At 35.2% G+C, this 17,342-nt stretch overlaps 1 protein-coding gene across 1 annotated transcript in view; it reads left to right on the top strand.

Moving 5' to 3' along the window:
* Positions 1 to 17,342, top strand: part of MALRD1 (MAM and LDL receptor class A domain containing 1) — a 234,212-nt gene that overhangs the window by 73,883 nt on the left and 142,987 nt on the right. The window contains exons 19-21 of the mRNA XM_054274046.1: positions 2,517 to 2,604; positions 5,310 to 5,486; positions 7,809 to 7,986. Of these exons, the coding sequence (XP_054130021.1) occupies positions 2,517 to 2,604; positions 5,310 to 5,486; positions 7,809 to 7,986 (443 nt within the window). The remainder of the gene's footprint in view (positions 1 to 2,516; positions 2,605 to 5,309; positions 5,487 to 7,808; positions 7,987 to 17,342) is intronic.

Below are 17,342 nucleotides of genomic sequence, written 5' to 3'. Positions count from 1 at the left end.
TACCTTTTGATACCTTTATAGACTTCATTGAGTCCGAATCTTAGACTTCTAAAAACATGAAATTGGGAACTATTTATTCTTATTCAAGTAACAAATGTGATGTGAACTGAGTTTCACAGCAGATTAATTTCTGAGGTTGCTTTATAATATCTTATGAAGTTTGCAGAATTACATCTGTCAAATGAATTAAAGTGGTCAAAGTTTAACCACAGCTGCAGAGAGACTATGTATTGAGGCTCTAAACTCAGAAATTTGTCTTATTTTCAGTTTTAAGTGTATACCTATGCCACTATTACATTTTGTGTGTTGTTAATGAGTTCATGCTATATTTCAAAGTATCAGGCTTCCCTGGTGCATAGATAAATGTAAAAAAAAAAAAAGTGGGTGGAGAGATTTTAAACAACACAATCATAATGATAATCAGTATAAGGGTATTCTGAATTAAATTCCTCCTAGAGAACTGTGTCCTGTCACTTCTAACTTTGAATATTTTTAATACTTTTAAAAACATATTCTTGCTTAAGGTGCAAGACTGCAGCTCTCTTAAAGGAGACATGGGTGGAAGATGTTTTATAAGGATGTCCTCAGCCCGTGTGTCTGTCAGGACTGGGAACATGGGCACAGGCAGATTTGGAGACTGAAGCTCCTTGCACATCCTGCAGTGACATCCAGAAGTGCCCAATCCAATCCCATGGAAAGTTACTGTAGTTGTAAGGGTATTTGCGTTTATCTTAGTAGTAGCAGTGTAATTAAGCTAACTCACTGCCTCTTTTTCTAAATTTGAGTTAATCAATAAGTAAGTAATTAATTGCAGGTAGATAATCGTTCATACTTTGAAAACAAATTGAAAATTATGTTTAAACTGCTGTGTGTTTGCCAGTCAACATTACCATGGAAGGAGATTTGTAATTCTGGAAGTTTCCTTGCGTGGCTTTTCCAAATAGTAGATGTTTTTGTTTGTCCTGTTTCCCATTCATAACCATTTTATTGCTATTGGTACCAGTACTGTAGCATTTTCCCCATAATCTAAAATACCCAAAAGCCTGGGGTAATAGTGTAAGGAATATTTGTGGGTATCCTGAGGGGAAAATAAGAATCCCATACTGCTGTAAGAGCAATAAAAAGCAATGCTGTCATTTATTGTTGTCGTTCACATGAAATATATTTTGCTCTAAAATGGCCCATCTGGAGCATATCCATAGTAGGGGACATTTACCTGTCTTCTTCCAGCATACTCATTTATTTTGTTTAATGGACATAATATATAAATGAAGTGTAATCATTTTTATTTACTCTGGTGATGTCAGCATCAGTAATAAATCTACAATTCCCATGCAACTTCAAAATAGCAGAAACAAATTTGTCAATGTTAACATATTTAGACTGATATTATTCTTTTACTTTTATGGGGTTAAGACCATTCCTTGCATCATTTAAGTATTTTTCCCTCCTGTTACAGGATAATAAATTTCAAGTGTAATGTTTAAAAGGTCTCTGTACATATCGTATGAAAAATGGTTCTTGTTCAAAATAACCTTTCTTTATAAATAAATTACTACAAAAATAGTAGAACTAACAGTACTCTGAAGCAGAACCATCATATATTTGCCACTATTTATCCATCATTAATGTGTAGGAATTTTTTACTTAAGTGAGGAAAAATCTGAAAAAAACCCATTAGAAATATTATACAGCATTTCTGAAACTGAATGTGTATGTAGCATGTAAAATAAGGATTTAAAACAATGGCAAAGAAATAACAGTTTTTGAACTCTGTTGGATCAGCAAAAACATCTTTTTTCAAAAAGTGTATGATTTGAGAAGGCTTTATTACTTTTATAAATTGGGGTTTATTATTTAGTTAAACTAAGAGTACTCTTATCAAATCTTTCACTAATCACCTGCTAGACATTTATCACTCAGCAACAAACAGAGGAGGTTTATTTAGTCTTCCAGAGAGTATTTCACAAACACCAACTTCTCCTATTCTCTGGCAGTAGAAAATAATGAAACAAATACAGCATTGACAAGTCTAATGAAGCAGTAGAATATTTTTCTTTAAAAGGTTCCATAGCTCATTTCTTACCTGCCTAATTGCTTTCATCATACTGAAATTTTTATGAGTCTATAATTTTTTTTACATGAATGGTACTATATTTAGCATGATTAATGTTATTGCAATAAGTACCAAAGGAGGTAAAATCATAATATGCCACTTATGATAATGTCTTGCCATCATTTTATATCACAGCGATGTTTCAGTGAATTTACACCACTGTGAAGCCAATCATTCTGCTATAGTTCACTATGATTAATGTGACCACCAGTGAAACCTGATAATAATTAGTCGCTTTCGTAAATTGTCATTGAATAGACTGTATCCCCCAGAATAAATTTAATTTCATTTTAAGTGAGAAACATGGCACATGACTTCTATCAATTAATAAGAAATATTTAATGAGAAGTGGAAGTATACTATACACTGAAAAATGCTTTTTTAATTGTTGTTTTCCTAGATTTTGGTGAAAGGTATCGTAGGAGATGGCTTCACCGGAGACATTGGACTTGATGATGTGTCTTTTCTGGGCTGTACTCTTTACAATGGTAAGAATTGAAATGCACATCTCCAAGCTGTGAGCTGATTTGTTGCTGTCATTTGTTAATATTGTTACTAGAAAAGCAAAAATGAAGTTAAAAAATGTGAGTCAGGAAATCCAGACTTATTTCCCTGTTTCTCAGACTCTCATATCCAGGCATCAGGACAAAATAGGTTCTGCTGTGCATGTAAGGTCCAAAAGAGGTCCTTAGAAAGAAAAGTGCAGCTTCCATACTCTTTTAGATCTTGACTTCTAGAAGGTAAAAGAATCTTAGCTGTGTGTAAAGGAGCTGAATTTCATTCTGCCAATTCAGTTTGATGCAGATTTCCACCTCCCCCTAATAATTCTTAATGTACTTACAGTGCCAATTGCTCTCATGTGACACAAATAGTTCAGGTGATAGAGAAACCTACTGTCAAAATCATTGTTACCAAGGGTGGTATAATCTCTACAGAATTGTAAAATATTATATCCCAAACATGTATTCAAGGCACAGACTCAGAATGTGGAGCTCACCACAGAATAGATTTTAAGTGGGCTACTGTTGGCTGCAGCAGGCAGTGCAGGTTATATATAGTGTGACAATTGCTCTAAAGTCATGACAGGGCTGTAGAGCAGCAAACAACTTAAAACAGTACGTGAATATTAGTGTCCTAGCACTTACTCTAAAACACTCTAGTGTAGATGCATTTTGTTCTACTACTCCAAAAATGTCTTATAATTAGTTCTATGAGGAATATCAACTGTGTATGGTGTTTCTTTCACAGATAATTATCTAGTGTTTTACCATATTTATACAGGGTGAAGCAGTTATTATAACATTTTGGATGTGAAGGCTTTTTGTAAATACTCAGTTAATGGATTGTGCCTTATATTCAGGGAATAAAATCTTAAAATAACTAATCAGAAAATCCATAAATAATTTCAAATTAGTTATGAAGAAAACTTTAAACAAGAAATTGAAAAACATAGAGGGTCAGAATTTCAAAGTTCATAACTAAGAAAAAAATCTTCATTGTGTGTGTGGAAAGATAAATGGAAAATACTGAAGTATAATGGTGGACAAGAATCAGGTTTTGTATTCTGTATATTTTTAAAATTGAGAGCAATTTTTGAGACAGCCTAGGGTCCTGTTCTTGTTTTATCTCCTCCATGCCATAAAAACATTCCAATGGCAAAAAAAGCAGTCAAAGAGACTGTGGGAATAGCCTGCAAAATAGACAGCAGCTATGGCATATTCCACCAAATTTAACACCAGTAGGATCAGGTTGAAAAAGCAGGGTTCCCCTGTCCCTGCACACTGGAATCAAGCACTGCCCAATTGCTCTAGGTGCACTTTAAGTGACCAAACACTGACAGGGAGAGGTGGGCTTGGCAGCTTGGTGGCAAAGTCTCTAATAAGAAACATGAAAGATGTTGAATCTTTTGAATCATGAATGTATTGCTTCAGCACAGTATTTAAATGCCCTGACCAAAGGCTATTCAGTGATGCTTGCTCTGGACAAAATGGTATTCAATAAAGTATAGAAACTAAATTGTTTCAAAATAGAGGAAGTATCAGATCCTCCTTTCTTTTCAGGTGTTGTGAAGGCTCTGGTTGTTCAAAATTTCTTCTTCCATTTCAGTGTATCAGGAGCAGAGCCTTAAATGTGGCATTTGTATTGAAAAATTTCTGACCAATAACATCCTTGCTGTTATTCTGAATTGTGGATAAATTTATCAATTCATATAATTCTTACTTCAAAACATTCTTTCTCCTAAGTCTTTTGTTTGAGTGTTAGGACATTTTGAGAGTATCATTCATTTGACTGGAAAAGAATTTATCTAATTTCATATATTTGCTTTCTACCCTTCAAAATAGAAAGAGATAATTTATTATCAGTATTAGTGCTCCAGCTTTCAGGGATTAAAAACAAAAATCCTTGCTATCCCAGACACATTTAATAGGAAAAGTCTTCACATGCACTTTTTAATTAACTCAGGTGTATTTCTCAGGTGCATTGTGCACTACAGCTAATGATTTCATAAATTATTAAATTTTAAAAAGGAGTTTTATAATGGAAATTCCTTTTATGGACAAGAAAAGCAAAGGTTTTCAAGAAAAGAGAGTAGGCTTGAAGAAAGGTGCATAGTAAAGAATAGGATGACAAAAAAAGACAATTGATTTGAAAGAAGTGGTAATGAGTTTGAATGAAATATAAAGGAGGTGGTGGAACAAGGTGGTGACCTCAGAATAATTTCTCTAATGAGAAAATAATTTTTTTCAGCAATAAATTTACAAGGTAAGAAGGTTACATAGTAATTTTCACAGTCCCTTGTAGTAATCAACATGTTGAAGAACCCATTATTATCTGAATGATCTGTTAGCCTTGGTGCACAGGGAAAATCAGTTTCTGTGATTGCTGTGTGAGTGTTGGCACCAGTTTTTTGAAATTACTCATTGGGTTAATCCAAATTTGAAAGACTGGCAAGAGGTGTAAATCCTGCAAGTGTCAAAGATTGTATGGATGGTGTGACAAAATCAGTGCTTTCCACTGGGGAAAGCTCCAATTCAGCTCCTGCTGAACAGCATTTCAGTCATTCAACTGTCCAGGCACGATTCCAGTAAAGCCATATCCTGGAAAAGGGGGGCAGTGGCAAAGGGAGAAATCATTATGAAGCTGGAATGCCTCAGTCCAGGTGCTCAACATCCCTTTGGCTCGTTTTTCATAGGAGACTTGCCCACTATTTCTACAACTACTTCAGGAACTTCAGTTCCTGCCACGCTCCCCAGGAACAACTGCACAGAGAAAGAGTTTGTGTGTCGAGCCTCTGGCCACTGCATCCAGATGATCCAGAAGTGTGATTTCAGACCTGACTGCTCTGATGAGTCTGATGAATCAGCTTGTGGTGAGTGGATCAAATCATGTTCTTTGTTACCTTACTACTTTGTGGGTCTTAAACACATTGCGCGATTTGGTATTAGCACCTAGATTCTATTTTAATGAGTTTTTCCCCAGGAATGTAGCAACATTTTACTCATCATGTGTGATGTAATGCCCTTTCTGCCTTCTGATTCAGACCCAACATTTCAAGTTACTACTGAAATGTGGTAGGGGAAGGAGTCCTCAGTTCCCTAATGATTGGTAACCATACATGACAATTTTAAGTGAGCATATTTTCTTGATATGCTCACTAGTCCAGACTGGAAGAGAGAAAAACTTTAGCGTTTCATCTTTGTGGTGGACATCTGGGAGAACAGTATCCACTTCTTAACTACTTCAATGAGTATGGGTTTTGTTTGGTTGGGTGGTTGTTGGGATTTTTTATATAAAAATTGTTTCAACATCAGCAATAATTGTGAAATTCAGCCTACTCCACACAGAAGTGAGTTCCAGCCTGTAAAGCTCTGATAGTCTAAAGGAAAACTGTAAGGGGGACAATGTACAAGATCCACACATGACACCCATAAAGATCTAAGTCAGTTGTTGATTGCTTCTGAGTTGCAGCAGTTCACACTGTAGCATTTTATAAGCTGTTAATTACTTCCTTTTGCGTCAAAAAACAGTGCTTGAAATTGCCAAAGCCAGTTAATGAGGGGGACAGACATCTAGAGACAGTGACCTCTCCAGCCTTTGCAAGCAAAACTATTGTCACTGAAAATAAAACTCTGAATTCATTACACATTGTGAAGGGAATTCAGTCACCTCTCTCAGGGCTGAGGGCTCAGTGAGAATAAGTATCATTCCCTCCCTGTGTCTATTTCCTATGTGGAAATAACTGGAAGAAATGAATCTGATGTTTAAGTGCCACAGTATTTTCCTATAGTGTGGAAAAACACCAGCCATTGAAATCTTGCCCTGAAACATAAATGCAGAGCCCTCTGAATATTTCTCCTTTCAGAACATTATCTTACAAAACATCTTTTTATTCTAAGCAAGATAAATACTGTGGAGGTTACACCTTTACATATTTGCTCTATCTGAGGTCTCCTATCACTTAGATGGGAATTTATCACTTAAATGACAGTGCTGAACTAGGACTTAAAAATGTCCGGACTGAAACAGAAATATGATCACAGGAAGGTGATATCTTTCTCAGAGGCACTTTAAGTATAATGTTTAGAGAGCATGTTAAAAAGAGGAATAAGCATTTAATGCAACTCATCATTCTCAGGAAACATCATAAATCTTCATATGGGCAACCCATGAGATCACACTGGCTGTAGTTTGCTTCTTAGTGAGGATATACAACCTATAAATCAAAACTCACTCTCTCTTTACCATTTTTAGCCTTCAAGGAAGGAAACATCAGGCACATTCTACCAACAAACCATGGTTTCTTGATGCAGCATTTTTATGGGTTTATGGGTTAAAATAAATTCTTGTTTCCCTTGCATAAGTCTCATTGCAGTCACTTAAACTTAAGTGTACTAATCTGTTACAAAGTTCTGGAGAGTGACTAGACTCAACTTGGACCATGTGCTGGAGAATAAATATTCACAGCAAAAATGGAAAATAAAAAAGGTTTCTTTACCCTAAGTAGGGTCAGTAGTGAGCTCACTTTGATACTTAGGAAGCAAAAACTCTTTGGAAGGCAACTGCATGGTTTTTTAGAAAGACAACAATAGAGTATATGACCAATACTAAATATATGCATTTTTATGTAACTTTCAAGTTTTGTGAGGACTGCTTGAAGTCTGTTTTGGTGGGGTTTTTTGTTTTTTGTTTGTTTTTGTTTTTGTTTTTTGTTTTTTGGTGGGGTTTTTTTGTTTGTTTGTTTGTTTGTTTGTTTTTGGGGGGGGTTTAAAGTTATAGTCATGGACTTTGTCGACAATGTACAATGATTTTCTTATGTTATTAGTCAACAGCACTGGAGATAGAGCCATACAGCATCTCACGGATTCTTGGCTGATTAATTTTACAGGAATTTCCATTTACATTACATGACAGATTATTAGAATTATCTGAAAGCTGGTCAGAACTCACATGAAGGTAGATACTGAGGTGCAAAGGAATCGAAACATTCTCAAAATTAAAATCTGTCTTATAGAGGAGAAAATATAAAACTCATGTTTCATCTGAAAGGAAAAAAAACGTTGCATGTTAGTAATGTGTTAGTATTCACAGATACTATAACTTGAATCCTTTTTATTTCCATGCTGCTTTTGGGTTGTAACATGAGTTAAAGATTTTCAATTTCAACATGAGTAATCACTGTTGATCTCTAAAGTTACGGATGTCTGTGACTTTGAAGATAAAGACCTGTGTGGATGGTATCAACCAGCCTTGGAACAGATGTCAGGAAATCATTCCTTTCTTATCACGAAGACATTCAAGTGGCAACTTGGAAGAGGAGCAAATCTATACCCTGAGGAAGAGCAGCACTGCCCATTAACTGATCATACTACGTGAGTAAAGTTTTTCAGGTGCTTGAGTCTCTTCTAGAGTGTGTGATCTTAATGTGTAGATTGCCTAGAATGCGTAGGTTGTCAAGGGGAAAAACTGCTGCGTTTACAATATTGAAGCAGTTTACTGATTTATTAATGACATGTAATTGACTGACAATAGGTGAAGTAGGTATGTAGGATCAATACTACAGATTAATCAAAATTTAAAAAATCATTAATAAGCAGGTTAAAATTTCTGAACATCTTTCTATAAGTAACTCCCAAAAGTTTGAGTACCTCCCCATCCAGAGAAACGCGCACGAGGATGTATAGAGTACAAGCATGTTGCCCCTTATGGGAAAGCAAGTTTGGAAGCCATGGCTGCTCCTGCCTTATCCTCCTTCCAGCACCCCAAAATGCCATCCCAGCAGTGGGCTGCAGGCTGCTGGCAGCACCCAGGGGACTGGTGTCCTCTCTGGTCTCTGCAGTGGTTGTGGCACCAGCAAGATGATCTCTGGCTTGTCAAAACCAGGTGTTGGCCACTGCTCTTTGCACTGCATTATCAATTCTTGCTATTACAAATTTTCATCCTACTTTTACACTTCTTTTCAAGCTGACTTCTCTTTTGAAAGCTGGCTTTGTAATTAATGTGGCACTGCTTAATTTATTTCATTGTGGTTATCCTCTTGATCAGTTTGAGGTGAATACCTTCTCAGTCTTTGTTCATACAGAAAATTTATAGTCACTTTTCTACCTTACTAGCTATTGTTAGTTGTTAACTGTTGCTTCCAATTTTGTTATCACTATTGTTAGCTATTATTCTTGTCCCAGCAGCTTTGCCCAAGGGTGGGCTGTACAAGTTAACACAAAATGTCCTGTGAATTCTGCACTCATTTAATATTTAACTAATGCAATTCAAAACTACTGTAGTTAGAGCCAACTTCAGTTTAGCTGTTTTCTTTTTTTACCAGTTTTTTTTATTTTACCATTTTCTGGGTAATGATAGAAGTTCATATTAAAATGCAAAATATTTCTATTCTCCAAGTGAAGATTTGTAAATTAATGTTGCATTCTGGGTAGATTGCTTAAGACTAGCTCCTCTGAAGATACTACTTTGATTTAGCTCGAGGAGCAAAAATAAGCTTTTCTGCATGAACATTTGGTTTTAAATGTTTGGGGTTTTAAAATTTTTTTAAATTAAGTAAGAAGTGTATTTTAAAAAAAATTGCATTAATCCAATGTATTCCAGTTAAAATTAACAGTAAGAGTTATTGAAAAAAAAATCCCTACAGGTAACTAGAAAATGTATTGACTACAATCAATTTTAAATGTTATACAACTTCATTAATAAGAAAATTTCTGTACAGTGTAATTACTCTGAACAGAAAAATACTTGCCTGGTTTTAGTGACATGTATGTTTAGTTTCTGTGACAATAGACCATAGAGTGCAAAGATGGTCTTTAAGTTGGGGCCACTTCAACAAAATATTTGTTAATTGCTACTAGTTTAAAATGACATTATTTTGCATTTAATCAGCCTGATCTTCTATTGCTATTAAAGAGTGAGTTCAATATGTTAGTGTCACTGTGTACTTCATTAAAATTACTGTATTTTTACAAAGATCCCAAAACAGCAATACCAAACTCAAAAAATCATTCAACAATAGCAAAGAATTACAAGGCTGTCAAGCTGTTTCTAGGTCTCTACATTAGATCTGAAAGGGAAATTTATCACATAAAAAAGAGCAACTGTTTAGAATAAATTAGCTGTCAAATCTTTCATTGACTGCTCTTTATTTGTTATTTATTTGCTATTTATTAGTTAAATATAACTCTGTATGTGTACTTAGTAAATCCTCCCACAACCTTTCCAGCATAGGTTTACCTTGGCACAGTGATACATGGAATTGTATTACTGGTTTTCAACATATTTTCAAGGTTTATTGCAACTAACAATATATTGAAAAGGACTGATGAAAAGAGAAAGTAAATGATCCATAGAGATTGCAATTTTCAGGCAATTCTGTAATGTATTGCTCTTGTGATGTTTCACATGAGATGCAGTTTGGTTCTGTGGTTTCCCTTTCCCTTTGTTTATTGGCCTATAGAGAAGTACAGAAGATAGATGCTTCCAAATTACCACAGGAGATGCAGAGCAGCACTTTTGTTGAATTAAAACCCTGCAAAATTTAGTTTTATTTTCTCATCCATTTTCCCCAAATTTCCACTGGTTAGATGAGGCAAGCTGTGTTACTGTAATCCTGTATGTTTCCAAATTAAAATAAAATATGCAGGACTATGTACAGAAATGTTTGGATTCATTCTGATTCAAGAGTAGTTGGCAGTGCAGCTTACAGTGAGTTCTTTCAGCAAAACTACCTGTGAATACTTGTAGTCAAACCATCTTCTTCCCCAGAATAAGTACCTGGGCTAGCCACAGGTAGGCTGCTGAATTGTGAGATGAAGGTGTGAGTCTTTGAAGCTATAATTACATTAATTAAGTGAAAGTAATTACTTTGGAAATAGTGGGAACAGTTTGTATGTGTATATAGAAACCAAAGGCTGTTGGAATAGAAGCCATTATGGGAGTCTGCCATTAGAGCCTGGCTTGAGCTATTCAGTCCCTGGCTTGAGCTAGAAAAAGTCTGTCATGCGTTGTGCAAAGGGCTGGGTGGCATTGGCACTGTGCAATCAAAAGCCACTATTCATACTTGAGTGTGAGCTCCTGTGATGTGTTTCCATACTTAGCAAATGGAATTCTCTATTGCAGTTATGTTTCTAAAAGCTGCAACAGTAAAAGTATCAGTTTGTGTAGGGTTAAACAAGTGTATTAAATTGATAGCAGCAAATGGATGTCTATTAGTTTATTTCCTTTTTAAACATCTGGTTAGTGATGTTGCAAATTCTCTGACATTATTAATGATATTTGGGTACCACTGTTAATTAAAAACTTTGTAGTCATTTAATTAATATGATAATTCAGGCATCAAATCTAATAAATCAAAACAAAAATGGATGCAGAGGAAAAATGAAGCTGACATGATAATTATTGCTGTGTAAATAGTTCCCCTGATAAACATATTTTTAATACATCTGTCGTTCTTTTGTGTCTTCTTTTCAGACAATCATTACCAGAATTCAGGAAATTTAGGAAAATTAAAAGTTTTAAGTAATATGTTTAAGCCCAGCAGTCAAGACATGTTTTAAATTTGAGAGTCTATAAACTTCAAGAGGAGAAAAAGTTATAAAGTATTTTGTGGGTGGTTTTTCTTTTTTCCTTGGGTTTTTTGGTTTGTTGGTTTTTTTTTCTTTGTGTGTCCAACATAAATACCAACTACTTTTAAGAATAAGCTAATGGTAGGAAATTATTTGCCAGATAATGTCAAATTATTTCATTGCAAGCAATCATAATTTAATCAAACTTAATTTTACACTAAGAAAAGGAATATACCCAAAGTGTTTTTCACCTCTTATGTTAGGATGCCAGAGATTAAACTCCTAATGCCAGGGATTAAACTCCTAATGAAAATAAATTAAACTATGAATAATTTAATCATTTTGTGTAGGTAAAACTTTGCCTACATTTGCCTCATTTTCTTCCTGGAATTCATATTTATTATGTAAAACAAAGCATCAAAGTTTTCTGTGATACACTTGAAGCATGGTCACAGACAGAAATCTTCATTTGGAATTTTGACTTTTAGGATCCAATAATAAATATACTGCAGCTTTATTTAATGCAAGAATTCCTTCTCATACTGGAGAAGGAATCTCTTCTCTGGTGATTTTCTTTTGAGCAACTTTGTGATGTCAGTGTCCAGTTACAGCTCTCAGTATGACTTGTTTCTTGGTGTGTTAAACACCTTTGGTTCCATTCAGTTTGAAATAAATATTGAACCTCAATCATGTGAAAAAGTTTAGATGCTCAAGGTAGAATTTTTTTTCTCTAGCACTGTGCAAAGAACTTGGTCAGTTGGCGTCCAGCATTTTACAGGCTGTGAACAGAAGCAGAGGTTGTCTTCTGCAATAGGAAATAGTTCTATGGCATTCTTTCAGAAAGCTGTCTTCCAAAAAATTTATGTCTGTTTTATTATGGCATGACAATCATACTACATTTTTTGTTTCTGAATTTATTAAGCTTTAATATTAAGTGTTAATGGATGTGGGAGGTCACTAGGAAAAAAAAGTTTCAAATCATAACAAGAGAATTTAGTCTTTTTTTGGAATAACCAGTTGGAAATTAATATGACACATATGGCTGTAACTAAAAATCTGCATTCCTAATGACTGTTTTCTCTCAATTCTCTTTTAATTTTTTAATCTATACAGAAATGCTGAAATTTAATTCAAGGAAAGCCTTTCTTTCTTTTTTTTTCTTATAGTTGTTAGATACAGATTTCAGTTACTGGCTCTTTAAGGCCTATTAGAATTTAAGTTGGAAGGGTTGGTTGGAAGTGTTCAGCAGAGAAAATCTTTCTCTGATACACAGAATTAATTAAGTTATTTGAGTTCTTACCTTCCTTTAATAATATTGGAAATTACATATTTTATAACATTTTAATTTTGAATATATTCCTTTTTCTGAAACAATATCCTCACAGATGCAATAATCTTTATTCAGGGAAGAATTTTTTGAAGCCTATGAATATATTAAATGCCAAACTGCAAGAGGACTCGGAAGGTTTTATTCACATGTTATGACCTATAATATCCCATCCAGTGTTATCTACAGAAGGATAAGTAGTCAAAGAATTTCTGGTGCAGACATTGAATATCTAACAAGTACAGATACAAAAGAAACAACTTGTTTCTTTTTTTCATTCGCCTTCTCTCTCATCATAAATCTTCTCATGCTTCCTAAAGATATCTGCTCCACCACATTTCTTTCACATTCACAGTCACTGTACACCTTAACCAAAACCTTGGCCCTGCCCATCTCTAGTCCCTCTCCTTCCTACACCACCTGTGGCCTTCTGGCTGAGCTGGCCAGCACAATGGGCAATGCATTGAGAAACTCTTATCTAGCCCAAAAAAGAGGTGATAAATTTCTTCTTTAATGAGTGCTTGAATATTAAATTGTCTTTCACTTCTGAATTGTTGCAGCATTTTTTGTGATTTCTCCAGGCAGATACAATGTTGAGGGAAATATTTGGGCTTGCTTTTTCATTTTTTTTAACAGAGGCTTGTTCTTTATATATATCTATTTCTGTAACACTTTCTGTAATATTTTGTAATATTTCTAAGATTTTCAACCCACCTTTCAGCAGTTTGCCACCTTACAGGCAAATTTCAAGCAAAAGGTACAATATGTACATGGCTTCCCCATTTTACACTTAATACTGAGGTCACCTTGGGCTCTATATCAATATATAAAGATTAACTTGTCATCGTGTCTTTGCCTGTTTCCTTTGGAATATTATAATGAGTTTTGTATGCTAAATCTTTGTATTGCAACTTATGTTGCTAGAAAATATAGCAAGTTTTCTTTATATACAGTCTTACCTTTTACCAGAACTGTCATATCATCTGGTTTTGACCCCAAAAAACAAGAATTAATAGGAATCAACAGAAAATGAAGTTAGCATGATGCAAAGGTTGAAGTATCACAGTTTGTCATCACCTTGTGTCATGTCGAGTATATAAGCCATTAAAATATCAATGCTATATTCTTGAAGTGCAAGAAAAAAATGGCAAAACCATTAATATTTTCTCATAAATATGTTTTTTAGGAATTAAAAGCTAGAATATAGCACCTTATTGACTATTTTTTTCTCAGAAATCTGATGAAAGGTTTTTAGCTAGGAAATCGTGGCTAATTTAAAACAAAAAGACTGCAAATGCATTAACTTTAGGAAAACTTCTGCCTTCTGGTTACTCATGCTTTGGGGGAAAGAAGCTAGAGAAGGCAGTGATCTCCCACAGCCCCAGTACCCTGATAAAGGATGCAGAGGATGTGGGAAATGCAAACTGAAGCCACTGTCATGACTGATTCAAACCAGCAGCTTGAGCTTTGATGGCCCACAATTTCCTGATGTGTCCAGTATTCCACAATCCATTCCCTTTGGTCAAGAGAGTGCTTCTTTTCAAGGTCATCTAGTGCCCTACTGGGTTTTCTTGACCACTATTTTGGTTTTTTCTCTATACAGAAGCCCATCTGTTCTAATAGCAGGTCACTCACCTGGGCAGATCCCAGACAGATGGTGTTGCAAAACTGAAGAATAATACTTTCAGTGCATAATAGGTGCAATAGGTGTGGGGCTCTGGTTTGCTATATAGATAGCGTACAGTGTTTATTGACATATATAATCAGGAAAAATGGAAATTTTTCCTGCATGTGAAGGCTGCTAATTTCTGAATTTTGAAATAGCTGATCATTGGGATACTTAACAACTCTAAGGAACTAAAATATCTCTCTCCAGTTTATGTCTTCTCTTCGTTTTTTTTTCCTTGTTATTGCTGAAATTTGGTAGGAAATCAGAACTTTTTAATGCAAGGGAGTTGTTTGCTTTCTAATCAGGTTTAATTTTCAGTCCTAAAGAAAAAGAATGAGTGATGGGTATTTTAAAAGTGCATTTAAATGATTCTCAAACAATTAGTAGAAGATACACAAATGAATTTCCACTTTGAAAACAGACATGTCCAAAAATTCATTAAATAAGAGCTTGAACTTGCTGTACAAGAAAGTAAAAATGAATAAGTTTTGATCCCCTTTCAGACATTGCAACAAGAGACAATTAGAACTGTGAAATGTGTAATTCACAGCATGAGACATGACTTGATAACTCTGCCAGATTTAAGATGGTAGTAATTTTTTGGTAGGTCTTTAACTTTTCTTAGCCCACCTAATCTTTCCCTAATTATTATATTCAGTTCACTGTGTTCTTTGGAATGCCTTGAAAGGGAAAATAGCCTGAAGATTCTTCTATAAATGTCCATTTTTTGCCAACTACTGTTCAAAAGATATTTTTGAAATATTAAGCTATTAACTGAGACAAGTATGCAAATATAGGTCGGTTGCTTATGTTGAAAATTTTATATCCGTTAAAATGTTGTTAATTTCCCTCTGAAATTAATTAGGATTTTTGGACTGGCACAGGAATGTCTTTGTATAGGGAATGCTTGCAGTACAGAGGTAAAATTAATTATTTTCAGAGAGTAAATATCAAGATTTTAATGACACTTACTGTAGCTGCCAACTAAGAGGTTTTCCATGGGTTAGTTTTCTAAATTAGCCTGAGCTCTTCCAGCTACTGCCAGGGGAGCCTGCCTGTATTCTGCTGAATTTCAGCACTTACATAAGATCTGTGCTGAAAGCTAGATTTATTCACTATTATATATGTTGAAAAATACCATGTTTTAAACTTGTTATCATCAACCTCTTGATGTCTCACTTAATAAAACCAAAACAAAACAAAAAACAACTCTAGGGAGTCTTTATGGAATAGGAAAGAAATTAATTTAAGGATGGGTCTGATTAATTCTCAGAATGAAGAAAGTTGTCTTCTCCAAAGATCACTTAAGAAACAAAGGTTGGGGTGGAGACAAGAATACCATCTGGTAGAGTAAGAGATGCTGATAATTTACATTTATTTATTATTTTACATTTATGAAGCTTTCGAATACCTTGTCACTGTATATTTTTTACTAGGTTAAAATAAAAGTGGGCCAGCTAAGAAATCCTTTAATTTCAAAGTCAGAGCTTGACACACTGAGCAGATGATTGCATGTACATTAATTGGCTCTGCTAAAAAATTTGCATCCACAGAAGGGATGCACCCTCTAGCTAGTTTGAACTCTCTGCAAGCAGAATGATTACTTATTACTTTTTTCAAACTCTTCCCCCTGCAGATCATACACCTCCCTGGCGCATGCAGGCTTCTGTACCAGGCAGCTTAAGAATTCAAGACAGAGAAATTACTTTGTTCTGTGAGCAAACATAATGCAGGTTAATTTTCACTGGGATGTAGCTTTCCTTTTAAACATAGATGGGTCACAAGTACATTAGTCTTGTAGTCCTCAGTGTAAAAATGTCCTTGATAGGAGTGAAAGTCAACAAGGATGCTCTGCACATACTTACCCATCCCCTTCTGATCCCTCCATTTGCCATTACTTGCCCTTAATCTTCTTGTAATCACATGCCACCACTGTGTTTAATGGCTAGCACTGTGAAGTGTTTCATACAGGGGACTTTCATCTGGTGTACTAAATGTGATATTATAGCAAACACTGAAACGAGGTCAAAAAAGTTGCAAGGACACTTGTCTTAGGCTGCACTATGGGGCAGTGGCATCTGGGCATAGACGTGATCTTTGGCCTGCCTGTGTCTGACAGAACACACCAACAAGAGATAGATGACTGAATTTCATCACAGAACTGATTGTACCCTGCCACTGTTTCAGACTAATCTCACTGAGAGGCATGGATGTAATACTGAATACTCTGGGAATTTTGAGATCTGTAAGTGCTGTTACTCTTCCGAGCTTTTTGCCATTCTGTTTCTCACAAGTCCTTTTGAATTCTGTTGTAAATACAGTGCCAATGACCCACCCTTGGGTCACTGAAGGCAAGAGTTCCCAGAAGCAGAGTAAATTCTGAATTTTTCAAATTTTTTGCAAACGTTAAGAGAACTCGACCCTCTTTTACCTCCAAGCAAGACTCTGGTAGAATACTCAGCACCAAGGCAAAAAAGAAAAATTGCTACCTTGAAATAACTGCTTTCTTTAGCAAAAAGGAGGGAAATAAATGAGTTGTCCAAATGCATATTTCTTGAAAGATCTGTAATTATGAGTTTTCAAAGTTTTCAGCTATTAGTTATAGTAGAGTCAGTTTATTTGGAGAATGTTTTAATACTTAGGCTAAAGGATTAAGCAAATGCATGCAGTAATTATAAAAGTGTCTGAGTTGCCAGGACTCAGTGATAAAAGAAAAGCATCAGCAGCAATTTCTTATCTGCCTTTTCATGAAAAGGAAAAAAAAGATTGTGGAGAAGATCCTGATTTCCACAAATCCTAACTCTTCCTTCCCCCTAGGATTTTGCCCAGATGAACTTTGGTCCCTGCTATGTCTATGAGCAGTTTTCAGTGATCTCACATGTGACATATCTGATCCGTGCAAAATGAAGATCTGTCCCATTAAAATGTTGCCTTTTTGATTATTTAGTTGGTTGGTTGGCTTTTGTTGTTTGTTTGTCTGTTTCTGGTGTGACACATGGGGAGGTAGAAGCAATAGTCAAGCTCAAAAAGTCTCTGATTTGTGAAGATTTTTGAAGGCCTGTTTCTGACCCTGTACCAGCAAATTCTGGTTTACTCTTTACTCTTCTCATTAGGCAGGATTTTCAGTCTGTGAAGAGTGTGATGTCATGAGGTCTTTGAGCATCT

This window comes from Melozone crissalis, unplaced genomic scaffold, assembly GCF_028551555.1.
Source record: "Melozone crissalis strain CALT ecotype California unplaced genomic scaffold, PUWL_Pcris_2 ptg000016l_1, whole genome shotgun sequence".
Classification (NCBI taxonomy): domain Eukaryota; kingdom Metazoa; phylum Chordata; class Aves; order Passeriformes; family Passerellidae; genus Melozone; species Melozone crissalis.
The sequence above is the reverse complement of the archived record's forward strand: the minus strand, read 5'-3'. Positions and strand labels throughout refer to the sequence as shown.